Source organism: Myotis daubentonii, chromosome 5 (genome assembly GCF_963259705.1).
Source record: "Myotis daubentonii chromosome 5, mMyoDau2.1, whole genome shotgun sequence".
NCBI lineage: Eukaryota > Metazoa > Chordata > Mammalia > Chiroptera > Vespertilionidae > Myotis > Myotis daubentonii.
The window spans coordinates 27,710,635-27,726,476 of NC_081844.1; the positions used below are offsets into that span (position 1 = coordinate 27,710,635).

Below are 15,842 nucleotides of genomic sequence, written 5' to 3' on the forward strand. Positions count from 1 at the left end.
ACAGGCTGGTCAGTACGGCGTGGCCCAGACACGGAGGCGAGCTATTATCCTGGCTGCGGCCCCTGGGGAGAAGCTCCCCCTCTTCCCAGAGCCGCTGCACGTGTTCGCACCCCGGGCCTGCCAGCTGAGCGTCGTGGTGGACGACAAGAAGTTCGTCAGCAACGTAACTAGGTAGGAGCCCCCTCACCCTGCTGCGCCAGTGTCTGTGGGCATCCCCGGGAAAGCTTGGCGTCGGCACTCTGCCACTTCCAGTCCCAAGTTCCGGCTGAGTGAGCACCGCATGCAGAGCAGCGGCCAGATGCCTGGCTGTAGTCATTAGCAGAGCCCAGTGTAGCCTGTCCCCTTCCCAGACCGTCTAAGAAGAATGCTGTTTGTGTGACCTCAGGCAGCCCTTTGACCTCTGAGCTGGGTTGTCCTCGCTAGAGAGGGCAGTGCCAGCCGTCAGGAGATGGCAGCTGTGACTCGATGGACAGCGGCAGTATGTGTCCCCAGAAGCGCCATTCTCTATTGCAGGCTGAGCTCATGTCCGTTCCGAACCATCACCGTGCGGGACACAATGTCTGACCTTCCTGAGATCCGGAATGGGGCTTCAGCGCTGGAGATCTCGTACAACGGGGAGCCCCAGTCCTGGTTCCAGAGGCAGCTCCGGGGCTCGCAGTACCAGCCTATCCTCAGGGACCACATCTGTAAGGTAACATTGCCCCACAGAGGGCCCTCCTTCCAGCTGCCTCACAGGGACAGACCTGGGGGGAGCCCAGCCAAGGCTTGGGGTGGGAAGCAGGGTCTGATCCTAGCCCCTCCAGCTTCATGCTCCTGGCTCCCAACCCAAATCACTGTCATTTTTAGAGAGGAAGGGAGAGAGAGAAACATCAGTGATGAGAGTTATTGATTACCTGCCTCCTGCACTCCCCACACTGGGGACTGAGCCCACAACCTAGGCATGTGCCCTGACGTGGAATCAAACCATATTCATAGGTCAGTGCTCAACCACAGAGCCACACAGGCCAAGCCCAAATCACCACATTCTTGCCCCCATCCCCTATGCCTCTGCAGCATATATATATATATATATATATATATATATATATATATATATATATATATATATATGCAAAGTGCCCCCTTGGGAGATTGCTCACTATGATGTGTGCTGACCACCAGAGGGCAGTGCGAAACATGACAGGTGACCAGCGGTGGGGGGGGGGGGGGCACTGAGGGAGTGAGAGAAGGAGGAGGGATGGGGAGCTGATGGGTCCTAATTGCCGGCCAGGCCTAGGGACCCTACCCGTGCATGAATTTCGTGCACTGGGCCTCTAGTGTAATCATATAAAGCATCAATCAGAGCTCTTGCTCTTCCTGGAATAGGCCCAGAATGTCACTGTCCTCCTCTGACTGACCTCTCTCGCCATTCCAGTTCTCTGCATGTTGTCCCAGATACGCCAAACCTGGCCTTTTGTGCCCCCAGCTGCTGGCTCCTAATACAGCAGGGCTCAGCTCAGGCACCCTCCCCCCACTTGCCCTAAGCTATTCCTCACCTGTTCCCCCCACATTATTCTGCATCCCTGCTCTGTCTCCTGGCACATGTGTAATCCCTAAGCTGTTCATTCAGGTAACTGTCTGCCCAAATGGGATGTAAGCCCCTTGGGGGTTCCTGGTTGTGGTGGTGGTCCCAGTGCCTAGAGCAGTGGTGCCCAGGCCACTGCAGATGCCCCCTGAGCTGGGTGACAGCTGGGCCTTGCCACACTTCTAGGACATGAGCGCATTGGTGGCCGCCCGCATGCGGCATGTCCCTCTGGCTCCGGGCTCAGACTGGCGTGACCTGCCTAACATCGAGGTACGGCTCTCAGACGGCACCATGACCAGGAAGCTGCGGTACACCTACCACGACCGGAAGAACGGCTGCAGCAGCAAGGGGGCCCTCCGAGGGGTCTGCTCCTGTGCGAGCGGTGAGACCCCCGTGTGCCCGGATGTGGCTTCCCTCCGCGTACCCTGAAGCCCAGCCCCTCAGGTCCTGGTTCCCACAGCAGCCAGCCGGGTGAAAGCACTGTCAGCGGGGGTCTCCCAGAGGAGATCCTGGTGCTGCTGCTCACTAACCCAGTGGCCCTGGGTGGGGCAAGCCTGGGGTCCGCATTGTGGAAGCTGTGCCCAGGAACAGGGCCTGTTGCTGCTCTGTCCCCGGGGGGACTGAATGCTGTGGGTACTTCCCGGGCCTCTTGTTCTGGAACCTCAGCCTCATTGCAGCCGTCTCTTCCAACAGGCAAAGCCTGCGACTCCACGGCCAGACAGTTCAACACCCTCATCCCCTGGTGCCTGCCCCACACCGGGAACAGGCACAACCATTGGGCCGGCCTCTATGGGCGGCTCGAGTGGGATGGCTTCTTCAGCACAACTGTCACCAACCCCGAGCCCATGGGCAAGCAGGTAGGATGGAGGCCCCGGGTCAGGCCTGGGAAGGGGACAGGCACGGGCTGAGGTGGAGTGGCCTGTCAGGAGTCAGCACTCCTCACTTCCCGCCTTGGTGCTGAGGAGACGGGCTCACCGGCTGAGGCCGAAAGCTGGACTTCTCCGGGCGTAGTTCCCCAGCCTGCCCACAGTGGCCGGTCTTGTGCCCCGGCCCCACCATGCCTCTCGCCCCCAGGGCCGCGTGCTTCACCCTGAGCAGCACCGTGTGGTGAGCGTGCGGGAGTGTGCTCGCTCCCAGGGCTTCCCGGACACCTACAGGCTGTTTGGCAATATCCTGGACAAGCACCGGCAGGTCAGTGGCGTGGCCTTGAGCAGGGCAGACAGGAAGGAGGCCCTCTCTACCCTTGAGCAGGGTAGAGAGCGGTTCAGCAGAGGGCACAGCTCACACGGGGTGCTGTTTGGCCTCAGTAGGCCCAGCGGGGGCACGACCAGGACAGAGGGTCCCTGTCCCTGGGCCCAGTGCTCACGGGCTAAGCATGTTGGTTGCTGCTCTGAGGCAGATTTACCCCAAAAGGCAAGTTTCACTACAGTGAACTTCAGAGACGGCGCAGACTAAATGTCTGGTGGTGAAAAGTCACTGTTGCTAAGGGTTAAGATGGACCAACAGTTCCTCACTGATTCTTAGGGTGTTGTTAGGTTGGCTTTTTTTTTTTAATCCTTACCCCAGGATATATTTTTTCCCATCCATTGATTTTTAGAGAATGGAAGGGAGAGGGGAGACACACACACCAATGTGAGAGACACATTACATTAATTGGTTGCCTCTGGCACGTACCCTGACGGGCCAGGGAATTAAACCTGCAACCCAGGTACGTTCCGTTCCCATGACTGGGAATTGAACCCGTGACCCTTCGGTGCACGGTCCAATGCTCCAACCACTGAGCAACACTGGCCAGGTCAGGTTGGCTTCTTAATTGAACGTATTTCCGTCCAAGTAATGCACACACATGGCTTAACAAGCTAAGAGCGCCTGGGGGTCATAGTAGAAAACCCATTTCACTCCTTAACCCCCAGTCCTGTTCTCTGAAAGCAGCTACTCAGCTAAAGTGAAGCAAGGTGGCTTCCACATCTGGATCTTTGCCCTTTAATGGCCCCCTTCTCTGTGGGTGGTTCTAGACAGGTTGGTGTTGGGGGTGGGAGGATGAGCTGATGGGCAGGGCCGAGCGAGGGGTTATCGTGGTGGAAGGGCTTTGGGGACCCTGTGAGCATGAGGCCAGGGGCCCAGTGTCCTCATCACAGTGCTGAGTGGAGGCTGGCGCTGACCCTAGCTGTGCCAAACTCGGCATTGCCCTCCTTCCCTCCTGCAGGTGGGTAACGCCGTGCCGCCACCCCTGGCCAAAGCCATTGGCTTGGAGATCAAGCGCTGTATGTTGGCCAAGGCTCAAGAGAGTGCCTCAGGTATGGTGAGGTGGGTGGGCTGAGGCAGGCAGGATATAACTCTAGGCCAGTGATGGCGAACCTTTTGAGCTCGGCGTGTCAGCATTTTGAAAAACCCTAACTTAACTCTGGTGCCGTGTCACATAATAGAAATTTTTTGATATTCGCAACCATAGTAAAACAAAGACTTATATTTTTGATATTCATTTTATATATTTAAATGCCATTTAACAAAGAAAAATCAACCAAAAAAATGAGTTCGCGTGTCACCTCTGACACGTGTCATAGGTTTGCCGTCACTGCTAGGCTCTGGAGCTTGGGCGAGTCGCACACGCTCCCGAGTGGCCTCATTTCTCTCTGGGCTGCCACGAGATGGAACGAGTCACACATGTTAAGTGCTCAGAACAGACCCGGCACACAGTGAGCGGGTGGGTCTTGGGGCACTTTCCCCTGTCCTGCCGGTGGGCCTCCCCAGCCTCTAACGCAGGCAGTCTGGAAACGCTAGGGAGCACCTTTGAGCACGCTCAGAATGTTCATGCAGAGCTGATACAGTTCTTTTACAGTCGGCCCCTAACACCGACGCCTGCGCATTAAGGTAGCTCCTGACTTAATGTGTCTGTGATGTTCGCCTGTTGTAGTCTGATGTATAGATTCCCTGTGGTGACTTCCCTTTTCTTTCTCCTTAGTTAAAATCGAGGAGAAAACTATCGAGGAGAAAACTATCGAGGAGGAGAAAACTGCCGAGGATTAGTTTCCCGCTCCCGCGCCCGTGTTTCTGGCACCAGGGATCCCCAATGTGCACTGATGTTGTGTTTTTAACATGTTGAAATCTGTCAGTTCAAATGTGTTGTACACGGTGTTTGTGGCCTTGGCTGACATGAAGCTGTTCTGTAAGGTTTGCTTACCAACTAATGACTTAGTGATCGAATTGTGCAGTACTTTGTGCATTCTGGATTTTAAAAGTTTTTTATTATGCATTATATCAAATTTACCACTGTATGAGTGGAAATTAAGACTTTATGTAGTTTTTATATGTTGTAATATTTCTTCAAATAAATCGCTCCTATAAACCATCTGGGGTGGTGACTCATGTACAGGGAGCTTCTGGCCGCCTCTTAGCTGAGGCTGAAGGAGAAGGGGTTCCTTAGTGCTGAGGGGCCCACAGAGGCGTTTGTATGGAGTTAGATCATTTCAGGTGTCCCGTGCGTGTGTGGGAGGGTGGGGGTTAACTTGTGGGACTTAGTTCTGGCCAGTGAGCTGCAGTGGAACTCGCTGGTGTAGCTCCCAGGGAGGCCTTTTAAAGGGATAGTCTTGGTTGGCCTAACCCATGGCCTTGCAGGCCTTTGGAGTGGCCGTAGCCCCTGGCCGTGCAGCTGCCTTCTTGTGACCATGGGAACAGAAGCCCCTGGCATGGGTGGTGGAGCAAGGAGAGAGGAGCCCTGGCTGCCACCCCCAGTGGTTAGAGTGTTGGCCCACACACGGAAGGATCATGGGTTTGATTCCCAGTCAAGGACACGTACCTGGGTTGCAGGTTTGATCCCCTGCCCCAGTTGGGGTATGTGTGTGGGAGTCAATCAACCAATGCGTGTGTGTCTCTCTCGCCTCAGTGTTTCTCCCCCTCCCTCCCAATCGCTGTTAAAAAACAATGGGAAAAATATCCTCAGGTGAGGATTAACAAAAAAGTTAGTTGGAGCCCTGGCCTGCCACCCCAGACAAACCCCTTATTTGCTTAAGAACCTGGAGGTGGGCCCTGACTTGTTTGGCTCAGTGGATAGAGCATCGGCCTGCAGACTGAAGGGTCCCAGGTTCGATTCCAGTCAAGGGCATGTACCTTGGTCACTGGCACATCCCCAGTGGGGAGTGTGCAGGAGGCAGCTGATCGATGTTTCTCATCGCTGTTTCTAACTATCCCTCTCCCTTCCTCTCTGTAAAAACTCAATAAAATATATTTTAAAAAAAGAAGAAGAACCTGGAGGTGGGCTTTCTGGGCCTCCAGCCTAACTCAGTCCTGAATTCTAAGGTGAACAAAACTTCTCCTTGGTTTATTTTTGGGGAAGGACTTGCTATAAGACACCAGCAAAGCAGAAGCAGGCCGAAACTGGTTTGGCTCGGTGGATAGAGCGTCGGCCTGTGGACTGAGAGGTCCCAGGTTCGATTCCGGTCAAGGGCATGTACCTGGGTTGCAGGCACATCCCCAGTGGGAGATGTGCAGGAGGCGGCTGATCGATGTTTCTCTCTCATCGATGTTTCTAACTCTCTATCTCCCCCCCTCCTCTCTGTAAAAAATCAATTAAAAATATATTTAAAGAAAAAAAAAAAAAGCAGAAGCAGACGAAGAAGCGTCCATCACCAGCCCCGTGACCTGAGGGCCACCAGGAGGAGGGTAAGTGGCACCTGCTGCTCGACCTGCACGTGCACTTTCACACCTGGTGCCCTCGGAGGCCCTTCGCCTGTAACGCCCACTAGGAGCCCAGGTCTTCTAGACTAAAGGACTAAATGTAATGCAAGTGCTAAACTCGCCAAATTCCTTCTGGTGAGTAGTTAGGTGTTGGCCTCTGCTGCAAACAGCACTGCACCGACATATTCTCTTCCATCATCTCAGGGAACTGTCTCAAGAGGTTCTGAGATTATCGAGTACAAAAGGGTTCCTATTTCCGTTACAGAGCATGTGGCTGCCCCTCCCACAATACCAACTTCCTTCAGCCTGCCCTGCCCTTGACCCCTTAGTCCTTGTCAGGGGAGGAGAGAACGCCTCCTCAGCGTTTTGTAAGGAGTGATTCCACACTCCATGTGTCTGCTGGCCACAGGACCCGTTCCTCCTCTGAGGTGCATGGACTTTGTCTTTGGGAGCTGTTCTGGCATTGGATTTTTTACCTCTGCGTGTGTTGCTTTCATCTTGAGTCATATCTTTGCCATATTGACTCTATTTTTAGGGATTAGATGTATATTTCTCTGCTTGTTTAGAAAGGCCTTCCCTGCCTCGGGGGGGGGGGGGGGGATAATGGGAGGGATAAGGGCACATATGTAATACCTTAATAAAGAAAAAATAAAAAGCAATGGAAAAAATATCCTCGGGTCAGGATTAACAACAACAACAAAAGTATTTCATACAGAAAAAGACAAAAAGGGGAAGTAAAGATGAGGCCCAATGGAAACATCCAGAAGCACCCATGTTTAGTGGCTAATCTTACCTGGGCAGCGCAGTTTCTCTCCAGGGTTGGTACGTGTATGGAAGCAACATCTAGCTAAGTTTTTATTCATGATGGTTGCATAGTCTTTGTTTTCCAGTCTTTTTAAAAATATGTTTTTATTTCTTTAATATATTTATTGATTTTTTTTACAGAGAGGAGGGGAGAGGGATAGAGAGTTAGAAACATGGGTGAGAGAGAAACATCGATCAGCTGCCTCCAGCACACTCCCCACTGGGGATGTGCCTGCAACCAAGGCACATGTCCCTGACCAGAATCAAACCTGGGACCCTTCAGTCTGCAGGCGGATGCTCTATCCACTGAGCCAAACTGGTTCAGGCAAAATATATATTTTTATTGATTTCAGAGAGGAAGAGAAAGGGAGAGAGATATAGAAACATCAATGAAGAGAGAGAATCATTGATCAGCTGCCTCCTGCTCCATGGTTGAGCATCAACCTAGGAACCAAGAGGTCACCAGTTCAATTCCAGGTCGGCACATGCCCAGATTACAGGTTCTTTTGATGTTTCTATCTCTCTAGCCCTCCCCTTCCTCTCTCTCCTCTAAAATTAATAAAAAAATAAAAAATACATGCACATGTTACATCTCACATGTATTACATAAGTACATACTACATATTAATATCTAATGTATATAAAGTAAATGATTTCATATTTATGTATCTATTTACATTTAAATCAAAATAATACATACACATGGTAAAAACTTTAAATGTAACAGAAAAGGCTAAAAAAGAAGCTTTTCTCCCCTGATGCCTTCCTCTCAAAGCATCCCTCAGGAACAATTTGATATTCCTTTTCTGATATGCATACATCTACATATCTATACGCTATTAAAAATTTACACAAATTGGTTCCCATAATATATGCCATTTTACATCTTGCTTCCTCCTCTTACCTTGGCTTTTGTTTGAACATGAACACAAATGGATTTACTTCCTTAAAGGCCTCCTAACATCTCATCGATTATGGCAGAGTATATTTCAATCTGTTTAAGCAGCCCCTATGAATGGAGACCTGGGGGTTTCTGGGCTTTGCTATCATGAACAATACTGCGTGGATATCATATTCTCACATCTTTGCAAACATTTACAAGTTTTCATCACAGGTTGAATTACCACCTGGCTCAAAGGAAAAGACATCTGTGCAGTTCAAGTTTTAGTAGATGTCAAATTTCAATCCAAAAAAGTTTGCCTAATTTCATGCCCTGACAAAGTGTGTGAATGCTTCTCTACATCTTTGCTACTATTGGGTAACATCACATTTTAAAAGTTTCCCCATTGTTATGTTGTTTGGATTTTGCATTTCTTGGAGTAAGTTTGAACAAGTGCACACATGTGCATTGCTTCTTTGTACAAACTTTATATTTTCATCCCTATTTCCAGACCACCCTCTTTCTTTCACTAATCTCCCCAGTCTCCTTCAGGCCTCTTGCTAATTCATCCTTTCCACTCTATCCTCTTCAAGCTTCCAGAATAATCTTTCTCACAAGAACATCTGGTCACACTGGGTTACCACTCAGAATATGTCAGTGACTTCACCCCCACCCACAGCCTATAGGGTAAAGAGCCTACATTCTTTAGTGTGGTTTAAAAATCCTTTATAGTATGGTTCCCACCCCGCCCCAAACGCCCATTAACTGAGCAAGTACCCTGTGGGTGCTGGGGACCCAGAGGTGAGCAAAGCAGGCAAATGTTTGCTTTCTGCGGCAGACGTTCTAGAGCAGTGTTTCTCAAACTTTTTTTCATCATTGCCCTTCTAAAGGGAAAAATGGAATTATCTCGAAATTTAAATCAATTTCAATCCAATTATATTCCATTTCTCTCTAATTATGGAATTTAAATACTTATTTGGATGGGTTGGCTTTATTTAAATTTTGGGGGAGTTGGTTGGCTTTAGAAGGCCACAAGCCACTGTAGTATTTGAGGGTTTTTTTGCCCCCCAAGAATTAATTTTGGCCCCCGTGGGAGCCATGTCGACCACATTGAGAATGTATGTCCTGCCCGGCCAGCATGGCTCCGTGGTTGGGTGTCAACCTATGAACCAGGAAGCCAGGGTCCAATTCCTGTTTAGGGCACATGCCTGGGTTACAGGCTTTATCCCCAGTGTGGGGCATGCAGGAGGCGGCCAAACAATGATTCTCTCTCATCATTGGTGTTTCTATCTCCCACTCCCTCTCCCTTCCTCTCTCAAATAAATAAAAATATATATTTTTTAGCCAAAACCGGTTTGGCTCAGTGGATAGAGCGTCGGCCTGCGGACTGAAGGGTCCCAGGTTCGATTCCGGTCAAGGGCATGTACCTGGGTTGCGGGCACATCCCCAGTAGGGGGTGTGCAGGAGGCGGCTGATTGATGTTTCTCTCTCATCGATGTTTCTAACTCTCTATCTCTCTCCCTTCCTCTCTGTAAAAAATCAATAATATATATATATATATATATATATATATATATATATATATATATATATATTTTTTTTTTTTTAAAAGAATGCATGCCCTAAAGGGAGAGCTGAACAATAAACAAATAAATGGAAAAGATGATATCAGAGAGCCAAGCATGTTGCAAAGGAAAGAAGGGAGAGTGGTTGAGGGGGCCACTTGACATCTGGCTCATCTGAACCAGAGAAGTTCTCTCCGGACAAGGAAGACTAGCTTTAGTTTTTTTCAGCTGCAAAATGGAAGTGATTCATTAAGCACAGTACGTGCTCAATGAATGAGCTTTATTGGTAGTATTATTTATTTTATTATTTTTATTGAGGTATAATTGACAGTTAAAAATTTAAAATAATTTTTTATTTTTAAATTGCAGTTGACACACAACATTACATTAGTTTCATGTGTGTAACATAGTGATTAGATGTTTATATAACTCACAACGTGATCCCCCTGATAAATAAATGTAGTGCCCATCTGACCCAGGCGTAGTCATTACAATATTATTGACTACATTCCCTGTTCTTTACATCTCTGTGACTGTTTTTATAACTGGCAATTTGCACAACTTAATGCCTTGGCCCTTTTCACACATCCCCACAATCCCCTCCCATCTGGAAGGCAGCTATGCTCATCACTATACCACCAACGCCGTCCCCCTCCCATCTGATAACCAATAGTCTGTTCTCTGTATCTATGAGTTTGTTTCTGTTTTGTTCGTTCATTTGTTTTGTTTTCCAGGTTCCACACATAAGTGAAATCATGTGGTATTTGTCTTTCTCTGTCTGACTTATTTCACTTAGCATAATACCCTCTAGGTTCATTTATGGTGTTGCAAATAGCAAGATTTAACTCTTTTTTATGGTGGAGTAATATTCTATTGTATATATGTGCCACCTCTTCTCTATCCATTCTTCTATTGATGGACATTTAGGTTGCTTTGGTATCTGGCCATTGTAAATAATGCTGCAGTGGACATGGGGGTGCATGTCTTTTTTAAAAAAATCTTTATTGTTGAAAATATTACATATGTCCCCCTTTTTCCCCATTGACCTCTTCTAGCCCGCCCCCAGCCCCCACCCAGGCTTTCACCACCCTATTGTCTATGTCCATGGCTTATGAATACAAGTTCTTTGGTTGATCTCTTCGCACCCAAGCATGTCTTTTTGAATTAGGGTTTTGGGTTTCTTAGGATAAATTCTCAGAGGTGGACTTGTTGGGTCTCTCTTTTCTCTTGTTATAGCCTTTGTTTTAAAGTCTAGTTTGGCCCTGGCCAGTGTTGCTAAGTGGTTAGAGCATTTGCCCACACTGAAGGGTCATGGGTTCAATTCCCCGGTTGGGGTGAGTGTGGGAGGCAACCAATCTCTCTCTCTCTCTCTCTCTCTCTCTCTCTCTCTCTCTCCTTCTCTCCCTCCCTCCCACTCGCTCTAAAACAAAAATCAGTGGAAAATTCACCACCCTCGTGTGAGATTACAAAAAGAAAACCTATGTTGTGTGGTATAAGTCTTGCTACCACAGCTTTTCTTTTGTTTCCATTTGCTTTAAATATCTTTTTCCATCCCTTTACTTTCGTCTCTGTGTCTTGCAATCTGAAGCAGGTCTCGCGTAGGCAGCATATGTAAGGGTCTTGTTTTCTTACCCACTCAGCTACCCTATGTCTTTTGATTGGATCACTTAATTAATTTTCACTTAAAGTAGTTTTCTATAGGTATGTTGTTACTGCCATTCTATTATTCATATTTTTATATTTTTTCTTTCATGCTCCTGAAGAAGTCCCTTTAACATTTCTTGTAATACTGGTTTGGCGGTGATAAATCCCTTTGGTTCTTTTTCTTTTTTACTTTTTTTCTTGTGTGTTTTCCTTTAGTCCTTTTCTTGTCTGGGATTTAAAATTTTTTTAAAAGGTAATCGGTTAAGCCCTGAGATACGCGTCTGCTCCTACCTGCTTGGGTCCCAGCGCCCAGCCGCTCGCACAGCGGGCATCCCTGGCTGCAGGGGGCGCTGTGGGCGCTGCGGCGGGCTGGTGTAGGCCACGCACCGGAAGTCTTGTTCCCCCGTACTTCCGGTCTCTGGCCCGGGCCTGGGCTGCGTGGAAGAGTTCTGCAATGCCCACCGGAGACTTTGAGTGAGTTGAGGGCCGGGGAGAGGGGCCGGGAGGCGACTTGGGGGTGCCCTAGAGGGTGTCTGGGGCCTGGGCGAGCTGCGGCGGCGGGAGCCAGGCCTCGCTGACTCTGCAAACTTGTCCCCGCAGTTCGAAGCCCAGCTGGGCCGACCAGGTAGAGGAGGAGGTAGAGGACGGTGAGTTCGCCGGGTCGCCCCGGGGCGCCGCGGCCCCCCCCCCCCCCCCCAGCCCGGCCACTGCCGCCCGCTCCAGCCCCCCACCTCGTCACCGCCGTCAGACCCCGCATTTCCCTTCACAGCCCGCTCTGCCCGCGCCATCCTTACATGGCCAGGCTCGCCAGGTCCCGATGTGCCCTGGCCCCAGCCCCTCTTCCTCCCCTGCCACCGCCCAAGTCCGCAGCCGCTCCTCTGCTCCGCGGAGGGGGTTGTAACAGCCTGCCTCCGGCCTTGTGCCAGCGCCCAGATGCCCCGGTGGCCTGCCCCTGCCTCCATGCCAGGGAGACCCTATCCTGGCGATTGCTCCGGGTGATTACCGCCAGCTCGCGGGTCCCTGCACGGCTGTCCCAGGGCGCTTCCTGGCCAGTCCTCTGGCCTCCGTCCTGCCTTTTTCAGCTCCTGGTTTGGGCATCATCCCAAAGCTCCCTTTTTAGCTTGGGCACTCCTGCCCCTCCACTCCATCCCTCTCCCCACGCTGCCTCTCACAGACAAATGCGTCACCAGCGAGCTCCTCAAGGGGATCCCTTTGGCCACTGGCGACACGAGCCCAGAGCCCGAGCTACTGCCAGGAGGTGAGTGACACCCTCCGCTCCATCCCTGGACCACCGCTCCCCTTAACCACCTTCCCTCCTAACCCCCTTGGCCGAGGGCTCAGTTCCTCTGCCTCCTCCCCTGTTCCAGCTCCACTTCCGGCACCCAAGGAGGTCATCAATGGGAACATCAAGACAGTAACCGAGTACAAGATAGACGAAGATGGCAAGAAGTTCAAGGTGAGGCTGGGCGAGGAGGTGGGGCACCCGGACCAGGGGCGGGTGGTATGTGTTGGGTGGGCCGGTGACAGAGGTGCCCTGGGCCCAGGAGCCTTGAGGCACAGGAAGCCCACCCCTCTCCTCTCCCATGCAGATTGTCCGCACCTTCAGAATCGAGACCCGGAAGGCCTCAAAGGCAGTTGCCAGGAGGAAGGTAAGACCCTGCTCCTTCCTGGGCTTGGGGGTCCCTAAGGGCTGACTCAGAGGAATGAAGAATTCTTGTTCCCACTGCCTTTGTTTTTAGAAGGGAAGAGTGTAACCGGTTTATCTATTTTATTGGAGAACTGAGGCCCAGGGGTGTTGGCACTCTGTTGGGGTCCCCAAAAGTCCAGGCGTGGGGGAGGCTGTTTCTTACTCTGCTTGGCTTCTCTACCAGGAGGAACAGAGTCAAGAGCTCCCCTGAGGTGGTCGCAGCAGAAGAAGCGATAGCGATAAATAGATTTGGCACAGTTATCTTCACACTTTGTGCCAGACCCTGCCATAGGCTTCGTAGGAGGAGTTTTCTCCTTTGACCCCCATAGCCACACAGGGAGGTGGGGAGCATTTGTGGTCCCCACCTTGTAGGGGAGGAAGCTGAGGCTCAGGTTGTTTAGCCCAAGGCCCCTCGAGTCTGAGTGACCCTGCATCCCTCTGAGCATCACTCCCTGTTGGGAGCTGGTCCACCCCCTGCCTGGCCCCCTAGGAAGTGTTGGCTGTGTAGCTGTTTCCCCCTGAGCTTCGTTGGCTCATTTAAAACATGAGGCTGAGAGCTGCCCCGGCCTCCTGGAGCTGACATGAAACGGGTCTGGCACGCGTTTGGAGAGGGTGGAGAAGGGGATTTAAGGCCAAGACACCCTGAAAGGGGCTCCTGTGGGTCCTGGGTCCAGAGGGGAGGGCCTGCCTGCTCTGCCCTTGTCCTGACCTGTCCCCCGCTCTGCCCTGAGCCCAGAACTGGAAGAAGTTTGGGAACTCGGAGTTTGACCCACCAGGACCCAATGTGGCCACCACCACGGTCAGCGATGATGTGTCCATGACTTTTATCACCAGCAAGGAGGTAAGTGGGCAACAGGGCGGGGTGGCGGTCGCCAGGTTGGTGGTGGTGATGTGGCTTCCCCCTCTGAGCTGCCTTCGTCTGCCCTGCCAGGATCTGAACTGCCAGGAGGAGGAGGATCCGATGAACAAGCTCAAGGGCCAGAAGATCGTGTCCTGCCGGATCTGCAAGGGCGACCACTGGACCACCCGCTGTCCCTACAAGGACACGCTGGGGCCCATGCAGAAGGAGCTGGCTGAGCAGCTGGGCCTGTCCACCGGCGAGAAGGAGAAACTGCCTGGAGGTGACGGGGCCTGGGGGTGTGGCTGGCAGGTCAGGGAGGAAGTGGGGTGGGGTGGGGAGGTGCTGTGTGTGAGTCCTAGGTTGTCACCTGCATTGTGTTGAGTGGGCTGTGCCCCTCACCTCTGGTCACCGTCCACACTACAGCGTGAGCACTGCGAAGGCTGTGGTCACAGTCCCTGTTTCTGTGTGTGAGAGAGACTTAGCCAGGTGGCTGCTGTGACTGCTGGTGGTGTCACCTGTCGCTTCCTTTTGGGGGCTGTGAGAATCACCCATGTGCATCCTGTGTGTGTAACTGCACTGTGCGTGATTGGGAGATGGTGGACCGCTGTATGTGACTTGCCCCTGTGATTCTGCTGATTTTGTGATGGTCCTGACTTGAGTGTGCCGTGTCTGTCCACCATGGACACGGCTGCCACCGTGCGTGTTTTTGTGCATGCACACGCACACCTATGAATAGTCTCACACACGTGACTGTCCATAGTCCACATCCTTCAGCGTGATTTGCTGATGGTGAGTTTGAGTTTGCACAAGTCTCCATCTGACTTGTGTGTGCGGCATACTTGTTTCCTGACGTGTGTGGGACCCAGGGACTGTCCTGCCCCATGTGCTCGTGTTCCCCTGTGTTGGCCCAGGCGGGCATTCCTCTAGCTCTCAACCCTGTGGGCTCCTCAGACCGTATTAACACCTAAGGCTTCTTGCTCTGTGTGCTGCTGGTTTCCTGGATGTGACCTTTATGTCATGGCCACCAGGTCTCTGAGGGACCGACCGGATGCGGGTGGGTCTGTCCCTCTGCTGTGCTCGGGTGAGGCCTCACCCGACTGTGCTTTTGGTTTCCAGAGCTGGAGCCTGTGCAGGCGGCCCAGAGCAAGACAGGGAAGTACGTGCCCCCAAGCCTGCGGGATGGGGCCAGCCGCCGTGGGGAGTCCATGCAGCCCAACCGCAGAGGTGAGGCAGTGAGGGACCCTGCCGATGGCCCGTGGGCAGGCACCTCCCAGCACCCAGTGATTATCCTGTGGGTGGGGCCCGAGCTGGCCCGGCCACTCACAGCTGCTTCTCCTTGCCCGATGCCCAGCCGATGACAATGCCACCATCCGCGTCACCAACCTGTCAGAGGACACCCGTGAGACAGACCTGCAAGAGCTCTTCAGACCCTTCGGCTCCATCTCCCGCATCTACTTGGCGAAGGACAAGACCACCGGCCAGTCCAAGGTGGGTTGGTGGCCATGAGGGGAGGGGTCATCCGTCTGGCTGAGCCCCGAACGCCCTTTTTTCTCCTCTTCCCCAGGGCTTTGCCTTCATCAGCTTCCACCGCCGTGAGGACGCTGCCCGCGCCATTGCCGGAGTGTCCGGCTTTGGCTACGACCACCTCATCCTCAACGTTGAGTGGGCCAAGTAAGACCCCTCCCCTGCCCCATCACCATGTGACAGCTGACACAGCCCCACACCAGTTGAATAATTGCCAAGCCTGTTGTGAGGTGCAAGTCATTTATTGTCCTTTATCTCGAGGAGGGGCCACTGCCATCCAGGGTCAGGCTGGTCACTGCTGGTTGAGCTCCATATGTCCTGCCCCGCCCCCACTGAGGCCCCACGGGGCAGGAGGGGGGTGGCGGTTGGGACTCCCTTTGGGGCCTGTAGCCCCCACACTTTACACTCCCTTCTCATCACTCCCGTTTTCCTCTCTAGGCCATCCACCAACTAAACCAGCTGTTACTGCTGCTGCTTGGCTCCTGGCCCCAGGACCCTGTGGCGACAGAAGACGACCTCCAAAAGCAGGGAACTCCAAGGGCAATAAAAAGGCTCCAATTGCCCTATGCGTGTCCTGTTTATACATGAATATCACCCACTTGTGGCAGGTGGGGGCAGCCCTCCCCTTTCCCCTGCGTAGGTTTGCTCTGTAGCCCTGC

At 52.0% G+C, this 15,842-nt stretch overlaps 2 protein-coding genes across 9 annotated transcripts in view; both read left to right on the top strand.

Annotated features, from left to right (window-relative positions):
- Window positions 1–4,913, top strand: part of DNMT1 (DNA methyltransferase 1) — a 41,573-nt gene extending 36,660 nt beyond the window's left edge. For 6 of the 8 annotated variants that reach the window (XM_059696864.1, XM_059696865.1, XM_059696871.1 and 3 more), the window contains 7 exons: window positions 5–171; window positions 514–691; window positions 1,751–1,946; window positions 2,258–2,421; window positions 2,639–2,755; window positions 3,771–3,861; window positions 4,527–4,913. In XM_059696864.1, coding sequence (XP_059552847.1) covers window positions 5–171; window positions 514–691; window positions 1,751–1,946; window positions 2,258–2,421; window positions 2,639–2,755; window positions 3,771–3,861; window positions 4,527–4,591 — 978 coding nt within the window. In that variant the 3' untranslated portion in view covers window positions 4,592–4,913. Of the gene's footprint in view, window positions 1–4; window positions 172–513; window positions 692–1,750; window positions 1,947–2,257; window positions 2,422–2,638; window positions 2,756–3,770; window positions 3,876–4,526 lie in introns of all 8 variants that reach the window. The other 2 variants (XM_059696868.1, XM_059696870.1) reach the window with 2 other exon arrangements.
- A 6,591-nt stretch (window positions 4,914–11,504) lies between these two features.
- EIF3G (eukaryotic translation initiation factor 3 subunit G) lies at window positions 11,505–15,746 on the top strand. The gene is made up of 11 exons (XM_059696876.1): window positions 11,505–11,605; window positions 11,732–11,778; window positions 12,306–12,389; window positions 12,499–12,587; window positions 12,721–12,780; window positions 13,555–13,659; window positions 13,750–13,939; window positions 14,776–14,883; window positions 15,011–15,147; window positions 15,224–15,330; window positions 15,622–15,746. Exons 1-11 carry the CDS (start codon window positions 11,586–11,588, stop codon window positions 15,635–15,637), a joined length of 963 nt encoding a protein of 320 aa, XP_059552859.1. The 5' UTR covers window positions 11,505–11,585; the 3' UTR covers window positions 15,638–15,746.
- Window positions 15,747–15,842: the final 96 nt, after the last annotated feature.

Coding starts and splice junctions, on each gene's coding strand:
- EIF3G (XM_059696876.1), top strand. CDS start 11,586: ATGCCCACCGGAGACTTTGA. Junction 12,781..13,554: donor AGGCAGTTGCCAGGAGGAAG/GTAAGACCCTGC, acceptor CCCTGAGCCCAG/AACTGGAAGAAGTTTGGGAA. Junction 13,660..13,749: donor CTTTTATCACCAGCAAGGAG/GTAAGTGGGCAA, acceptor CTGCCCTGCCAG/GATCTGAACTGCCAGGAGGA.